This window comes from Dama dama, chromosome 24 (assembly GCF_033118175.1).
Source record: "Dama dama isolate Ldn47 chromosome 24, ASM3311817v1, whole genome shotgun sequence".
Classification (NCBI taxonomy): Eukaryota; Metazoa; Chordata; class Mammalia; order Artiodactyla; family Cervidae; genus Dama; species Dama dama.
Window position 1 is genome coordinate 22,818,691 of NC_083704.1, and position 18,082 is coordinate 22,836,772.

Below are 18,082 nucleotides of genomic sequence, written 5' to 3' on the forward strand. Positions count from 1 at the left end.
GGAGCTGGCTTAGATTTGACTGACACCAAAGGAAGAACTTCCTACATGTCACGATCTGAAGAGGGAAGGATAGACCTGGCTGCTTACCTTTGTTTGGGTTGGAAAAGATGAAATCTGATAGGAAGGATGGATGGGAAGAGCTGACCTGCTGACATTGCTTCCTGAACTCTCTCATTCTATTCATTTTAACTGTTTAAATTTAGGTCATTTTTGAGTTTGTAATAGAGACACATATAAAGTGCTATAAATACAGTGGAAAGGAGTCCCATCCACCCAGCTCCCCTTCCGCGAAGGCCACTTCAGCTTATCCTCCTAGAGATTTTTACTCTCATTCTATATGAGCTGGGACTGTGAAGATAGTTTTGAACATGTTTTGGTTGTTAGGCCTTTAACTTTCTGGTCTGAAGGGTGAGAAATTTGATCCTCCTACAGTATGTGGTTAGTTTCCTACAATGAATTTTCCCTATTAGTCATAGTTTCTTTCTGCCACTCTTGGGTAGAGATACAACCCTTTTCATCTCTCTCCATATTCCCCCACTCCTAAGTTCCCCATCCTTCATTTGAATCATGGAATTCCACAAGCACAGATCAAACTTAAGATATGACATCTGGACGCCTTGCAGCTTCTCGCTCCATGGATTTCAGAGGGGGCTTATTTTACATAATTGTCTATTTTGATGATTTCCAAAATGGTTTCATATCCTTATGTTCTCTTTTGTCTTGGAGTTTAACTCAATCCAGCAAGTAACTGCTTTTTTCCTCTTCGGGTGTTTCCAAGTTTGCTCATGGAGTAGGAAGCCCTGTTGGATGTTAAACATATATTGAGGGAAGAACTCTGGACTTGGGAGGGAGAAAACCTGGGTTTGAGTACAGAATAAGCTGCTTTGTAGCTGTGTGATCTTTGGCAAGCTGCTTGGCCTCTCTGAACCTCTGTTTCCTCATCTGTAAAATGAGCGCTACCTGCCCTGTAGGGCTGTTTTTAAGGTTAAATAAAGCAACTAGTGTGAGTATACTTTACAAACTGTTAAGAGCCTTGCATGCGTGCTTAGTTTCTTCAGTTGTGTCCAACTCTCTGTGACCCTATGGACTGTAGCCCTCCAGGTTCTTCTGTCCTTGGGATTTTCCACAAGAATACTGGAGTGGGTTGCCATGCCCTTCTCCAGGAGATCTTCCCAACCTAGGGAATGAACCCGTGGCTCCTGCATTGCAGGTGGATTCTTTACCCACTGAGCCACCTGGGAAGCCTGTTAAGAGCCTTGCAATTATAATTATTGTAATGCTTTTAAAGAGTAGACTTCTATTGTGTTCTGGATACAGAGATAGAGCGGGAAGTGAGCTTATATTCTTATGTGTATTGGTGGGAGTGCTGTAGGGGGATAAGGGAAGGCAGGGAGACTGGCAATAAAAAGGTTAACTTAGTAAACAAGATAAATCCAGGTAATAGTAACCATTAAAAAAAATAAAACAGTAATAAAATAGAGAATGCAGGGGGATGTTGGAATTTCTGATAAAAGATCAGGAAAAGCCTCAGTTGATACCTGGATGTCATGTGAAAAGCTGGAGAAAAGAATTCAGGGCTTGGAAGCAACAAATGCAGAGGCCCTGGGGCAGGAACAAATCTGGAGAATTAACACAGAAAAGGGGGGAAGGAACTGTAACAAAGCAATTACGGCAAGAATAAAGTGAACAAGATAAAGAATGATACAAGAACTGGGAGAGACTGTCCAGAACAGGGTCATAGAAGGCCTCGTGGACCTTGTTAAGAGCCTGTATTTTATTCTGTGTGCAATTAGAGATTTTAAGCAGGGAGATGACATGATCAGTTTTCTCCTTTAGAAAGATCCTTCTTCCTAGAATGTGGAGAGTAGATTGTGGTTAGGTGAGAGGAAGCAGTGAGACCAGTTGGGGGCTGTTGGCATTATCCAGGCAAGAGGGGATCACCTGCACAGCAGAAGGGGCACAGCTGATGTCATCCTTGAGGCTTTGGGTATGAAGCTCACACAACTGTTTCCACAGGAAAAGGACAGTCTCTGGTGCCAAGTGGGGTGTTCTCTCTCTTCCTTTTACCCTCTGCTTTGAAGCGGGCACAGGGAAATTCTGCATTTCCTTTTCAAATGATGCAGGGTCTGGGGCTACATGTTCCTATAATTAATCAACAAGCATTTATTGACTAGAGGAAGGTTTTTCTAGGCCTTTGATTTTGCTTCAGGTCAGCTTTTCCTGTGGACAGAACTGGGCATCTGCCTAGAAGCCTAGTCATTCCCTCCTCCAGGGGATCTTCCTGACCCAGGGATCGAACCTAGGTCTTTCTTATTGCAGGCAAGATACCTTACCATCTGAGCCACCAGGAAAGTCCCTGAGGAATAGTCTACATGATTTGTATTTTCAATGGGCACAAGAAGCAGTAGAGATATCAATGCAAGGCCACTTATATGGCAGTGCAGGTTGTCCCCTGCACAAGGGTACTTGGCTGAGAGGTGTGGCCTGAAACCCAGTTTAAACTCCACTCACTGAGCATTTGCCCTGGCATGGAGGTTTATCAGCTGGGAGAAAGGGCTGCCCTTTTCTAATTGACACCAAGGCTCACCTGGGTTAGCTGTAGCCCTTTGCCAGCCCTTGGAGTTTCTGCTCTTGTGGCCCAGTTTCCAAGGTCTGTCTTCGCCTTTTCTGTTCCACTCAATCACCATTTGTTTTAACAAATGTTTATTGAGTACCTACTAAGTACTGGGCATTGGGTTTATTAATGAAGAGGCAGACATGCTTCTTGCCCTCCCAGAGTTTATAGGCTAGTGGAGGTCATTCCATCTTTTTTCATGGCATCCGTGGAGAGCTTCTTTTGGGGAAGCCCAAGCTGATCTCATCCCTTGTTCTCAGAGACTTGAAATGTTGGCATCTGACTTGGAAGCACCTCTTGGGGTTGGGAAACAATGACCACCACCCACAACGCACATGCACTTGAGTCCAGACTTCTAAGGAGATAGGTCCAGCATGGCTGTGCTAGTTTATTCACCTCGTATTAGGAGAAGCCAAAAGGAAAAACATCGTTGGAAAAAGGATAAGATTTACTCTTGAGCCTTAGAGTCTTCATAAATATTCCACATAAAATATGTACACTTTTCTGTATGTCTATGAAACTTTAATAAAAAGTTATGGAAAAGCTACTTAAGTTTGTTGAGCTTCCAGGATCTGGGTTTTGAGAAATCAAGACAGGGAGGTGGGTCAGTCATATAAGTCAGGCCTCCCAGGGGTCTCTGTGTCTTGAGAGAGTCCTCAGGTCCTTGGCTGAGGCCTTCAGCTTAATGAATAATCAGATGATTTTATCTGCCTTTGAGGAATCGTTTTTTTGCCAGCCAAACTCACAAAAATTGCTTTATAAACCCTGGCATCCATCAATAGGTTAACATGGGGGGATCACCTCTCTTGGGCATTCATTCTCCCCAGCTTCAAGGTGGCTGGGAAACAGAATTAGTCATAGTTTGTTTGGGGAGCTTGGAATGAAAGAGAGCTGGGTGGTTTTCAGATTTTTTTTTCCAGGCAGTGGTAGAGCCAAAAGAATGAGAGATTCCATACATCTTGTGACCAGATGTGGCATCTTAAACTGGGACTTGGCAGTATCAGCAAAACAGTTTTAAACAATGCTCTTTCATTTACTTATTTATTTTCATATTTATATTATGTTTTTTAAGATTATAAAAGAAATGCCTGCTTCCCCCCCCAACATTTTATTGAGAAAGTATTCAAACATGTATCAAAAATATCTAATTAAAAAAGAAATCATATATCAGATGCGTCCCGTAAAGAGAGTGAAAAGTTCTCACAATCCTGCCTCTTAGAGAGAACATTCCCATTATCTGTTTCATATATATTCCTTCAGATTTTTCTCTCTCTCTATATATATATGGGGATATATTGGGCTTTCCTGCCAGTACTAGTGGTAAAGAATCCTGTTGCAAATGCAGAAGATGTAAGAAAGGCTGGTTTGATCCCTGGGTTGGGAAGATCCCCTGGAGGAGGGCATGGCAGCCTACTCCAGTATTCTTGCCTGGAGAATCCCAAACAGAGGAACCTGGCAGTCTATAGTCTACAGGGTCACAAAGAGTTAGACATGACTGAAGTGACCAAGCATGCATACATGAAGATATATTATTATGATTGCTTTAACAATAATATTGGCTTTCCTCATGGCTCAGATGGTAAAGAATCTGCCTGCAATGCGGGAGACCTGGATTTGATCCCTGGGTTGGGAAGATCCCCTGGAGAAGGGAATGGCTACCCACTCCAGTATTTTGGCCTGGAGAATTCCCTGGACAGAGGAACCTGGCAGGCTATAGTCCATGGGGTCACAAAGAGTTGGACATGACTGAACAACTTTCACTCACTTAACAATCATATAATATCATTCATACTATTTTTCTTCTTTAAAAGAATTAACAATGTATCTTGGACATCTTTGCATGTGATCATTTATTGTTCTGTTTCATTTTATTTTTAAAGTAGCTTTACTGAGGTATAAATTATATACCATCAAATTTAACTTAGTGTACAGTAATTAAATTTTTAGTAAAATCTCAGAATTGTGCAACTAACACCACAGTCCAATTTTAAAACATTTTCATTACCCTTAAAAGATCCCTTTTGTCAGTCTGTTGTTACTGCCATCCTCGTCTTTATTACAAGGTAATATATTTTCTGCCTTTTTATGGGTTTGCATATAAATGGAATTGTAAACACAGTGTGTATATATACACATATATAATATAGAATAAAAAAGCTAGACATATATATAATGTCTGTGTTGGAGAAGGAAATGGCAGCCCACTCCAGAATTCTTGCCTAGAGAATCCCATGGACAGAGGAACCTGGTGGGCTGCTGTCCTTGGGATCGCACAGAGTTGGACACGACTGAAGTGACTTAGCATGCATGCATGCATTGGAGAAGGAAATGGCAACCCACTCCAGTGTTCTTGCCTGGAGAATCCCAGGGACGGAGGAGCCTGGTGGGCTGCCGTCTATGGGGTCGCACAGAGTTGGACACGACTGAAGTGACTTAGCAGCAGCAGCAGCATAGTGTCTGTGTGTCTAATTTTATTTTATTTTATTTTTTTTGCCTCATTGCAAGGCATGTGGGATCTTACTTCCCCAACCCAAGGGGTTGAACCCAAGTTCCCTGCATTGGAAGCGCAGAATCTTAACTGCTGGGCCACCAGAGAAGTCCCCTAAGCTTTTTTTAGGTAGCATAATATTTTGAGGTTCTGTCCTGTGGTAGCATGTAGCAAACCATTGTTCTTTCTCAATACTATTCCATTTTAGGATATACCACATTTTGTTTATCAGTTGGTGAGTTATGAGTTATTTCCAGTTTGGGGCTACTATGAATAATGCTTCTGCAAACATTTGTATACAAATCTCTGTGTGGGTATATTTCTTTCTTCTTGAGTGTGTGTATAGAGTTTCATTTTATGTCTGTGCCATAACGTGTTTAGCCAAACCCCACTGATGGCCATTTACTTGGATTTTTATTTTCTTGATGAATAAATAATGCTCTATTGGAGATCCTTATTCATATATCTTTGTGCATATGGGTGGATGTTTTGGAAGGATATATATTTAGAAGGGGAAGTTCTGAGTCAACAGATGCAAACGTTTGACATTTCCATAGCTGGTGTCAAGTTGTCTTCCAAGAGAAGCTGTACTAATTTATACCTCCCACCCCCATCAGCATATGAGAGTAACTATTTTCCCATGTACTCGTCATGTATAAGAATGAATATTTTCATTTTTTTTGTAATCTCATAAATGAAAAATGTCTCATTGTCATTTAAATTCGTATTTCATTATTGGGGAAATTGTTGACCATTTATATGTCAGTTTCTTTATTTTTCACTGGGTTGTTTATCTTTGCTTTTAACTTTGAAATAACCCTTTGTATTTTAGGAAATTGGCTCTTCGCTTGTAAAATGAACTGCAAATTTTTCATTCTTCAGCTTATCCTTTTTTTTTTCCTCTCAAAAACTTTGCTCATGATAATGGTGCTATACAGAGATTTTACATTTTTAAGTACCGTGTATCTGTCAGGGAAAAAAGGATCTGTGAACATTTTACAAGTATCACTTAGATATTTGTACTATTCCCAGAAGGAGATAGGGGAGAAAGCTGAGGAATGTAATATGTGCTTCATCTACCAAAGAACTAAATGGGTGAGACTTTTTTCGACTCCGTATAGTTGTTTTGGTGTCATATAAGCACAGCCTCCACATGTTAGTGTAAAACCTGAGAACTAAATCAGGGATATTTTTTGCTCCCAGCCCCTTGCTAGTAGTAATAATTATGGCAGCTGACATAGAGTTCTTATTGTGTGCCATTTGCTCCTGCTCATGTTTGCAGTTACTCTATGATATAGGTAGTTATTTCCTCAGGGATAAGGACGCAAGGTTCTTCAGATGACTTGCTCAGTCATACGGCTGGCAAATGCTGTGACTGGGATTCAGGCTCAGGTTTGCCTGACCCTAGAGCTCGTGCGTAACCAGGACTCCCTCATCCTTCCTTCTAAAGCATTCAGTGAGTTGACCTTACTGTGACCAGTAAGGAGATATTTGAGGAGGCCTTTATTTTTTTTTTTTTAATTAGTTGGAGGCTAATTACTTCACAACATTTCAGTGGGTTTTGTCATACATTGATATGAATCAGCCATGGATTTACACGTATTCCCCATCCCGATCCCCGCTCCCACCTCCCTCTCCACCCGATTCCCCCGGGTCTTCCCAGTGCACCAGGCCCGAGCACTTGTCTCATGCATCCCACCTGGGCTGGTGATCTGTTTCACCATAGATAGTATACATGCTGTTCTTTTGAAATATCCCACCCTCACATTCTCCCACAGAGTTCAAAAGTCTGTTCTGTATTTCTGTGTCTCTTTTTCTGTTTTGCATATAGGGTTATCGTTACCATCTTTCTAAGTTCCATATATATGTGTTAGTATGCTGTAATGTTCTTTATCTTTCTGGCTTACTTCACTCTGTATAAGGGGCTCCAGCTTCATCCATCTCATTAGGACTGGTTCAAATGAATTCGTTTTAATGGCTGAGTAATATTCCATGGTGTATATGTACCACAGCTTCCTTATCCATTCATCTGCTGATGGGCATCTAGGTTGCTTCCATGTCCTGGCTATTATAAACAGTGCTGCGATGAACATTGGGGTGCACGTGTCTCTTTCAGATCTGGTTTCCTCAGTGTGTATGCCCAGGAGTGGAATTGCTGGGTCATATGGCAGTTCTATTTCCAGTTTTTTAAGAAATCTGAGGAGGCCTTTATTAAAAGGATGCAGATCCTCAGGAAAGTGGAATGGTATAGAGAGAGGGCCACCGACTTGAGCTGCAAGATCTATGGGTTTTAGTCTTAACTCTTCAAAACTCTTTTCTTGTAAGGAGAGAAGGCATGTGTTTGCAGCAGAGTCTGGGGAGGTGTGGGCAGGAAGAGTGGAACCTAAGACCCTTCTGGGTTTTCTATTTGCTCCATGGTAGGAGTGAGCTGCCTACTGGTAATTAAATCTAGGCCCCCATGGCTGATTCATGTCAATGTATGGCAAAAACCACTACAATATTGTAAAGTAATTAGCCTCCAACTAATAAAAATAAATGAAAAAAAAAATCTAGGCCCAATGGAGGGAGATGGGGGCTGTGGGAGAAGAGGGGTGCTTTGCACTCAAGCTTTAAAGTCAAATGGTGTCTTGATGGGAATGGCTCTGCCTGGGACATTTGGCCCTGGATGATATTGTTGCCTAACCTGGATAGGCAGTGGGGATACTAAAGGCCCTAAAAATCTTGGGGATCCAAGAAAGTGTGGATATGCTCTTGCTCATGTATTAGTTACCTAGGAAGTCTAGGGTGCCAAAGGCAACTGTGGGAGAGGGTATGAAGATGAGTCAGTGTGGGGCCTGCTCTCAGGGAGACTCACCACCTGGATAGGGAAAATGGAATCTATTCAGATATTACTCAAATTCAGGCAGAAGTGGCGAAACGAGAGTTGCAGATAAAGAGCCTGGGAGGCAGAGCAGAAGGAACATCGACTTCACAGTGAGATAGACCTGACCTTGAATTATGTCCTATGATAATGACAACAACAGTGTCATTTATTGAGCACGTGCCATGTGTGTTGCAAGGAGTGTTGGATGAGGAGGTCCCCTTCAGAACTGAAGGACTTATCACCTGGTCCCTCCAGGACAGTTGGCTGTCAGCCCTCTTGGAGAATTGCCTCTGATGAAGGAAGCTGCATGTGGCCTGTTCCCAGCCCTAGGTTTCTTCCTGGGACAACCTAAAGAGCCTACTCACTTCAATGTCTTCACTGAGACTGCACTGTGGCCCAGCTTCTCACTCTGCCCAATTCTACTTCCTTTCCCTTCCTGTCACAGGTTTTGAAAAGAAGAACATATCCTAAAAAACTCCTGCGTGATGATCTCAGTCTCAGAGTTTGCTTCCCAGGGACACATAGATCCACGACACATAGATGATCTATTTTCACGAGAGAACCCTGGGCTGGATTACATACTCTGTTTTAAAGATGAAATAATTCAGTCGAAGGGAGGTTGGATGGCTTGTCCAGGAGTGGTATGTGGCACATCTCAAACCAAGTTTGAGGCTCAAACTGAGTCTATGCTCAATGTGTAATCTTTCTGTGTTGCCACCCTGTAGGCATGGGCCTTTAAGCAACAGAAACCATGGGGTTATAAAATCAGGTTGCTGGAAGGGAACTCAAAGGTCATTTGGTTAGAGCTCCCATGCCTTAACCTCTGGATCTGAGTTTCTGAGATCCAGGACTGAAAGTCTCCTGTCCGGGGAAGCCCTTTACTCCCTGGTGGACCAGGGTGGTAGGTTACTGCATGTGAGGATTGACCAAGCACTCAATGAATCCATTCATTCGTTTAGCAGATGTTTATTAAGCGTCTGCTCTGTGCCAGGGACCACTTTAGGTACCAGGGATATGGCAGTAAACAGAGCCAAGCTCTTGCCCTCTTGCAGCTGCCTTTCAGCAGGGTTGGGGCAGACAGCAAGGGAACACATTTGTTCTTTTATTTAAACATACACTATAGTGTCAAGCAATGGTAGATGATATGAAGGAAAATGAAGAGAATGGGGGGGTGGAGGTGCTGGGTCCCGGGTGGGTAAGCATCCTAATTTAGGGTCAGGGGACAAAAACCAAAGGGCCAAAGACCTGAATGTAAAGAGGAACTGGCCGTACAGGCCAGAGGAAGTGCCTTCTGGGAGGGCAGAATAGCATGTGCCAAGGCCCTGGGCGTTGGCAGGTTTAAGAAAGATGAAGGAGGTGAGTGGCAGGCACAAGGTGAGCCAAGGGGGAGAGGGGATTGGAGAGGCAACAAGGGACCATAATCCTGCAGGGCCTGGGGGCTGGGAATAAAGAACTTGGGTTTTATTGCAAGTCGGTTTGGAGAAGGCAAGTGGCACAATCAAGTTTATGTTTCAAAGGAGGATTTGTGACTGTTATATGCTGAGAATAGATCGTGACAAATGTCATTTCCATTTCCTTCCTGGATTATTTATATTTCTGTTTCTATTTGGGTACCATCAGAGAGGATGTTGTGGAGGATGTCATATTTAAAACCACAGGCTTGAGAATCAGACTCCCTGAGTTCAAATCCTGGTTCCACCACTCACTAGCCACAACACCTTGAACTATTTGCTTAGTGTATTTAAGTCTCGACTTCCCCATCAGTAATTTGGTGATGATAACCCATCTACTTTATGAGGGGGTTTGTTATGAGGGAGAGATGTGATATGCTCATAGTTTAGCACAGCACCTGCCTTTCTTTTTATAGCTGATTTTTAAAATTGTGGTAAAATATAACAGGAAATTGATCATTTAAACTGGTTTTTTTTTGGGAGGAGAGGGGCCACTTGGCTTTTGGAGTCTTAGTCGACCAAGTGTACAGTTTGGTAGCATTAAATACACCCATATTATTGTACAACTATCATCACTGTCCACTTCCAGAACTTTTTTTCATCTTCCCATCAGGTTGCATTAAAACAATAAACCCCAAACAAGTGCTGCTGCTGCTGCTGCTGCTAAGTCACTTCAGTCGTGTCCGACTCTGTGCGACCCCATGGACTGCAGCCTACCAGGCTCCTCTGGCCCTGGGATTTCCCAGGCAAGAGTACTGGAGTGGGTCACCATTGCCTTCTCCGTCATATTATAGCGTTTGTCAGAATTTCCTTCTTTTTTTTTAAGGCTGAGTAATATTCCGTTGCATGCATATACCAAAGGCCAACACTTTCATTCTGTCTGAGCTCCAATTCTCTCATCTGTGAAATGAGGATGCTAATATCTACTTCAGGGGGCTTGTTGTAAAGATCAAATTAGATATATTCTGCAAACTTCAGACCTATACTGTCCAATCCGGTAGCCACCAGCCACATGTGACTACTGAGTTTTGAAATGCCATTAGTCCGAATTGTGACATGCTGTGAAGGCAAAATTCTTAGTATAGGATAAGGAGAGTGTGAAATATCTCAGTAATAGCTTTTTATATTGATTATGTATTAACATAACATTTTGGATGTATTGCCTTTTCCTTTTTCATTAAACAAAGTATATTTGTAATTTTAAAGTAATTTTACCTTTTAAAAACTATTTTTAAAGTAAAAATGTAGTTGACTTACAGTATTATGTTAGTTTCAAGTGTATAACATGGTAATCACTGTATTTATGGATAGTTATCCTTAAGAAGTTTTAGAATATTGACTGTATACCCTGAGCTATACTTATATCCATGTAATTTATTTTATACTTAGTAGTTTTTACCTCTCAATCCCCTCACCTATCTTGTCCCCCTCCCACCTCTTTATTTCTTCATGTGGCTACTAGAAAACTTAAAATGACACTGTGGCTTCCTTCAAATTTTTTGATTGAATAGCTCTGGTCTAGTTTGCCACCTATTTTCAGATGTCAAGCAGCAGTTCCCGGTATGTTCCTCCCATAGTTGGTTGAGATCTGAAAGGAGCTTCTCTCCCAGAGCTCCAGGCAGACAAGTGATTTACATCACAAAAGTGCTGCACTCTAAATGGTGATCGATGTTTATGGCCCATGGAAGCTTAAACAGGCTGAGAGAAGAATTGGCCCCGCGTTGCTGCAAATAACATCCAGCCATTAACGTGCAGCCTCCCGGTTCCCCCCACAAAGGGAGGTTTCAGCGTCGCCACTCTGCTGGGATTGGTGATTTAGCTCCGTGTTCCCCAGCGACAATAGATTTCTTCTTTTCAAAGCCTGACTCCTACAGAGGCCGGGGTTGGGGTGTGGGGAGGGCCAGTGATTTCCCAGCTAAAGCCTCTGTGTATCGCTAATTGTATTATCACAGTTTCTTTAGGGAAAAATCATGCATTTATTTAGGACTTAAAAAGACTGCAGGGAGAGTTAAGATTCGTTTGGTACCATGTTTGGGTGTAGAATTCTTTTCCCCTATGGGGCAAAGGAGAAAAGAATCTATTTTGCAGCTGCAAGAGAGCTTTTGTGTGCACGCCCCTCCCTCTTTCCTCATTTTATCTCCGGGCTGATAGGATATTGAGGCAGCTGAGACAGTGCGTGTTCCACAGAGAGAGAGATAAGTTCAGAGGTGAAGCCAGTGGGAGAAAAAGCACAGCTAGCTCAGGCCTGGGGGATGGGGCAATGGGGTGAGAACCCCCACACCAGCATCCCTGGGGCGCTGCTCGTACTAATGCTTAGTCCAGAGTTGAGAGGCCAGGCATCCAGGCTCCACTCCTGTTGCAGGCGCTCTGCCTGCACCAGCTTTCCTGAGTGTCACATGGATATTTGTCACATGTGCTCTTCTGCCTTGAGGCCTAACTATTCATAGTTTCCAAAGGTCTGGGATGCTTCATGGCTTCCTTCACTCATTGTTAGGATGGTGGTCTCCAGATGAGGGAGATCCACCGTGTTGTGCTTTTGTGGTGGGGAGGGATAGAGGAGGCGCAGCTCCAGCAGGGTGTAAGTCCGCTTGGACGTGCTGGCCTCTGCGTTTTCATCTACGGATTGGGAATACCGTTCCAGCCCTGCCTAACCCGCCGGGGTGTTACCAGGACCAAATGAGACCTGGGTATGAAAGCAATTTGCACACCGTTAAGGGACATGTGGATACAGGATATGGTCTTTGCTTTTCCTGCAGCCCCCAGCTTAATGACTGAATTAGTTAATTTATAAATATCTTTATATTCTTATTGTGGGCCAGGCCCTGAACTAGGCATGGCAGATATAAAAGTGAATAAATACCTTTCCTGCCCTCATGGAATTCATGGTCCAATGGAGGGAAAATCACAAAGTAGGTAATTACAATTTAAGGGGTAAAAAAGTACAGGAAAGATAAGATCAGGGGTTGTGAGAACACAGAAGAACTATAAATTTCAGCTTTGGGGTTTGAGAGGGCTTCCTATAGGAAGTGACATCCAGCCTGGGATCTGAGGGGTGAAAACGTGTAGTCAGTTTTCAATACCTGAATGAATAATTAAATGAATAATTAAAAATTGCTATGAGCTGTAAGAATAACTGCCTTTATGTTCATTTATTCATTTATAGATAGGAAGCTGGACCAGAGAGGTTAAGTAATTCCCTAAGGGGCCCAGCAAGTGTATGGCAGAATTAGGACCAGAATCCAGGTTCAGTGCCCAAGGTGATTTTGATGGGAGAGTGGGTGATTGTTGGAGTATAGGGACAGACTGCAGCCGCAGAGACAAGCTGGGAAAGGCATGGGGCACGGTGCTCTCTAGTTTAAAGAGGACAAAAATGTCTTTATGAGGCTGGGTTCTCTGGGAAACAGACTTTGAGTCAGAGACTTCTGTGCAGTAGCCTTTCTGAGGATTGCTCTTAGGGTACACGTCTATACAGGAGGGAAGGAAGCAGGATTGAGCAGAGAGAGACCCTGACCTGCCATGCAGTCATATCAAAAGCCTCAGTTGATCTCACGGTGAGCACGGACGTTGGAATGGCCTGCAGAGTTGTGAATTGCGGAGGTAGCCGAACTTATACCCTTAGAGCGACCTTTGCTGGGGTTGGTTTTCTCCCAAAAGAGGCCATGACCTTTGGAGAGGCCTAGAGCACATCTGGAGATGGGCTCAGCTGAGGACTCTGGGCTGCCAACCCTGCGGGCAGCGGGGGATGGTAGCACCATCCTGGTGTGGGAAGTGGATACAGAAGAAACAATAGAGGTCTAGGTAGTGAAGGCAAAGCCCAGGGCCTGTGTGCTCAGTGGAGAATCAGGTCAAATGTCAGTTTGGGTTCCCACAGAGAGAAAGAAGGGTTCCCGGGGGCTGGACAGAACTGAGGCAGGAATATAGAAGGGGACTCAAGGTGAGGCAGGTAGTTTCTATATGGAGGTCTGAGTAGGTGTGGTAAAATCCTCTGTTCCAGACAAGAGTTCATGGGTGGGGCCCAGGTCTTTGCTAGAGGAGCAGGGCAGACTAGCACAAGCCAGAGTGGCAGCTTGTTCTCAGGCCTCCCTGCGAGGGATTTTGGCCCCCTGGAACTGGGGGCTCTGAGGTGATTAAGGCTTGGCTTCACAGAAAGTCTGGTATCTGGATTGGCTGGTGTCTTGTGAGGAGACTGTGGCTTCCAGTGGTCTAGCTGTGGGGACAGGGGAGGCAGAGCCTGGAAGATGAAGTGGGAGCTGACACTGCTCTCTGTCTGCATCAAGGAAAAGTCTCCAGAGTCCCCAGCCCAACTGCCTCAAGGGTGAACTTGTTTGGCCTCGGCTCCTACCATAGCTGTTTCCATGGATACATTTCAAGCCTCAGTCTGGTCATCTTCAAAAGCATCAAAGGCAGCAAACCTCATCCATGCATAATCTTTTGTTATAGTCCCACAAATAGCTTTTGTTATAGCCCTTCCCCCATCCCTCCCACCCATCCTCCCAACCAATGAAACTGGCTTAATTGTGGCACAGTCGTCTAGCAAAAGAAGTATTGAAGTTTTCCTCAAAGTTTAGGAGAGGTGAGTTTGAATACCAGTCTTGTCATTTGTAAAATGCAAATAATAACATCTAGGGTGTAGAGCTGTAAGGATTAAATGAGATAAATGTATGTGGAGATGCCTAGCCCATTGCCTGGCCCATGGTGGGTCCTCATTAATGTTAGTTTCTTTCCTCTCTCTGTATTGATCAATTGCATCACTTAGAAATTGCATTTCTCCAGTAGAACTCAAGATTTGTACAGTGTCTCCTTGAGAATCACAGACACTTGATAGTGAATAAGCTCTCCCTGATGTCAGTTTACTTTGCCTGATGGCAAGCATCACATCCTATGACTGCAGCCTCATAGGGTGTCTCTTGACCATTGTCTTTGCTGACCCCAAGTTTTGAAGGAATCAAATGGACCAGAGTCCTTCTCTCTCTTCTTAAGGCCAGGCCTCTGCTGGGAGCATGCTGAGGCACAGGGAGGTATGGGAGGCTCCTTGCCTCCAGAGAGTCTATTCCAGCAGATGGCTCTGCTGCAGCTCTGCTTAGGAGGTTAATGGACACCAGATGTCTCGGCAGGCAAGCTTTCATTTTCTCCTGGAGCCACTTAATTTGGCCGAACATCTGCCTTGGCTTCTGGGCTTTTCCATCACCTGAGCTTCAATAATGGTTCAACCACCATTGCACATCAGAGGACCTCTCTCCCTTTTCCTCACTCAGGGTCTTGGAGGCCTTCCAGTCTGATTTGTGAGAGTTAGAGTTGGTGGTTGAGGAGAAGAGTAGGGCATGGCTGTCTCCTGCCACTGTCCTTCATGTCTGGTCTGCTGTTACTGAGTCTTCCTGTTGGAAAACCAATTTTAAGTTAACAAGATGGTGTCTGCCTGTTTAGGGAATATATCTATCTGGGCCAGCCTTGGCTGGCTGTCAAGGGGAGGGGTGGTCCAGTCTTTGGGAAGTGATTTGAAGGAGGTACCTGCATGTTCATCCCTCTCCTGCTTCATGGCCTCTGTTGATGCATTTCTAGACCATTGGCAGCTGATTACCACAAAGGGCAGTTGAATTGATTTGTGCTTAGTAAATATGATTGTGTCATTGGTACGACTGGTTTTAAAGGTTAGTATGTGTCAGAGGGATTGGAGAAGTTTCAGTTCAGTTCAGTTCAGTTGCTCAGTCATGTTTGACTCTTTGCGACCCCACAGACTGTAGCACTGCAGGCCTCCCTGTCCATCGCCAACTCCCGGAGCCTACTCAAACTCATGTCCATCAAGTCGATGATACCATCTAACCATCTCATCCTCTGTCGTCCCCTATTCCTCCTTCCTTCGATCTTTCCCAGCATCAGGGTCTTTCCCAGTGAGTCATTCTTCGCATCAGGTGGCCAAAGTATCGGAACTTCAGCATCAGCCCTTCCAATGAATATTCAGGACTGATTTCCTTTAGGATGGGCTGATTGGATCTCCTTGCAGTCCCCTGGACTCTCGAGAGCCTTCTCCAACAGTTCAAAAGCATCAATTCTTCAGTGTTCAACCTTCTTTATAATCCAACTCTCACATCCATACATGACTACTGGAAAAACCAAAGCTTTGACTAAATGGACCTTTATCAGCAAAGTGATATCTCTGCTTTTTAATATGCTATCTATCTAGGTTGGTCATAGCTTTTCTTCCAAGGAGCAAGCATCTTTTAATTCTGTGGCTACAGTCACCATCTGCAGCAATTTTGGCGTCCAAGGAAATAAAGTCTGTCACTGTTTCCATTGTTTCTCCATCTACTTGCCATGCAGTGATGGGACCGGATACCATGATCCTCATTTTTTGAGAGTTGAGTTTTAAGCCAGCTTTTTCACCCTCCTGTTTCACTTTCATCAAGTGGCTCTTCAGTTCTTCTTCACTTTCTGCCTTAAGGGTGGTATCATCTGCATATCTATGGTTATTGATACTTCTCCTGGCAATCTTGATTCCAGCTTGAGCTTCATCCAGCCTGGCATTTCACATGGTGGACTTTGCGTAGAAGTTAAATAAGCAAAGTGACAGTATACAGCCTTGACATACTCCTTCCCAATTTGGAACCAGTCCATTGTTCCATGTCTGATTCTCATTGTTGCTTCTTGACCTGCATACAGGTTTCTCAGGAGGCAGGTCAGATGGTCTGATATTCCCATCTCCTGAAGAATTTTCCACAGTTTGTTGTGATCCACACAGTCAAAGGCTTAAGCATAGTCAATAAAGCAGAAGTAGATGTTTTTCTGGAACTGTCTTGCTTTTTCTATGATCCAATGGATGTTGTCAATTTGATCTCTGATTCCTCTGACTATTCTAAATCCAGCTTGTACATCTGGAAGTTCTCAATTCATGGACTGTTGAAGCCTTGCTTGGAGAATCTTGAGCATTAGTTTGCTAGTGTGTGAGATGAGTGCAATTGTGTGGTAGTTTGAACATTCTTTGGCATTGGCCTTCTTTTGGAATGGAATGAAAACTGACCTTTTCCAGTCTTGTGGCCACTGCTGGGTTTTCCAAATTTGTGGGTATATTGAGTGCAGCACTTTAACAGCATCATCGTTTTGGACTTAAAATAGCTCAGCTGGAATTCCATCACCTCCACTAGCTTTGTTCATAGTGATGCTTCCTAAGGCCCAGTTGACTTCGGACTCCTGAATGACTGGTTCTAGGTGAGTGATCACACCATCATGGTTATCTGGGTCATGAAGATCTTTTTTTTTTTTTTTTTTTGAGGTGGGTGCTAAATAAGGCAACAGTATTTTTATTTTATCTCTGAGGCAACATTTAACTCCTGTGGGAAATACATTTGCAATAACTGTCAATATATAGTATGGTCATTTCTTAATTATCATACAGACAATTAGACTCAAAGACAAAGTTCATTGCAGATGCTTTTCTTAGAGAACATTTCTTGAATGCCGTCCTCGGTCCTCAATCTGAGCGCTTCCTGCAGCAGATGGCTTCCTTTGAAGCAGCCTTCTTTTGTGTCCTCTTTGACCAGTCAAGGACCAGGGTGTGTACTCCTTGGTTGCTAAAACCTGCTCCTTTTACAAAATTCACTTTCTATGTAGTTTGGAGGCAGTCTAATCCACTCATTTGGAGTCATTAAATGCCTTGAACTAGAAATTCCTGGGAATCTGGAATGCAGTTTGGCCTTCTCAACCTCTTTAAATTCTTTCATTGTATATATTTTGCCAGTCTCACACTGAAGAAGAATTCTTTTCCCATCATCTTTGTCATATTGTGCCTTTTTCAAAGGGTCACGAAATGGTGGGATGGTAACCTTCAGAAAATTCGGATCCTCTTTGTTCATGTAAAAAGGATCATACTCTTTTGGATCATAATGCTCTATAAATGCATTTCCCTTTTTATTTACATATTTTAAAAAACCATCTAATTCTTCTTGTCTCCTTTTTTTAATCTTCTTGTATGAAGTAACTTTTTCTATAATTTTCTTCTGGAGAGGATCTGCCACATGGTCAACCCATCTTTTATACAATATCTCTTTTCTTCTTGCATTTAAGAAGTCATGATGTTTTAAACACTTACTTAATTCCTTAATTATATAATTTTCTCTATATAATATGGATTGAATAGCTGCATCAACATCTTCTTTAGCTAATACCTCATTTAGTCTTGTTTTCTTCAGTAGTTCTCCATTTAGTCAGGTTTCTTGTTGGTTTTAATCCTAGGTGATTCTGATACAAACAGCGTGCAGACCCACTTCTCTGAGGCCCGCTTCCGCCTTGCGGAGTGGTCTTTGGGCCTCGCCCCCTCCAGCCAGCTTCCGCGGTTCATGGCCTCCCCGGCCGGAACCATGAAGATCTTTTTTGTATAGTTCTTCTATGTATTCTCGCCACCACTTCTTAATATCTTCTGCTTCTGTTAGGTCCATACTGTTTCTGTCCTTTATTGTGCCTGTCTTTGCATGAAGTGTTCCCTGGGTATCTCTAATTTTCTTGAAGAGATCTCTAGTCTTTCCAATTCTATTGTTTTCGTCTATTTCTTTGGATTGATCACTGAGAAAGGCTTATCTCTCCTTGCTATTCTTTGGAACTCTACCTTCAGATGGGCATATCTTTCCTTTTCTCCTTTGCCTTTCGCTTCTCTTCTTTTCTCAGTGATTTGTAAG

General features: G+C 43.3%; 2 protein-coding genes across 4 annotated transcripts in view; one reads left to right on the plus strand and one right to left on the minus strand.

The window, feature by feature from the left end:
• SRGAP3 (SLIT-ROBO Rho GTPase activating protein 3) overlaps positions 1-18,082 on the plus strand; it is a 247,967-nt gene that overhangs the window by 31,594 nt on the left and 198,291 nt on the right. The gene's annotated exons all lie outside the window — the stretch shown is intronic.
• Positions 16,747-17,769, minus strand: LOC133046163 (protein FAM228B-like). Its single transcript, XM_061129101.1, has 2 exons — positions 17,675-17,769; positions 16,747-17,585 (listed from the first exon to the last, which is right to left on the minus strand). Exons 1-2 carry the CDS (start codon positions 17,767-17,769, stop codon positions 16,982-16,984), a joined length of 699 nt encoding a protein of 232 aa, XP_060985084.1. The 3' UTR covers positions 16,747-16,981.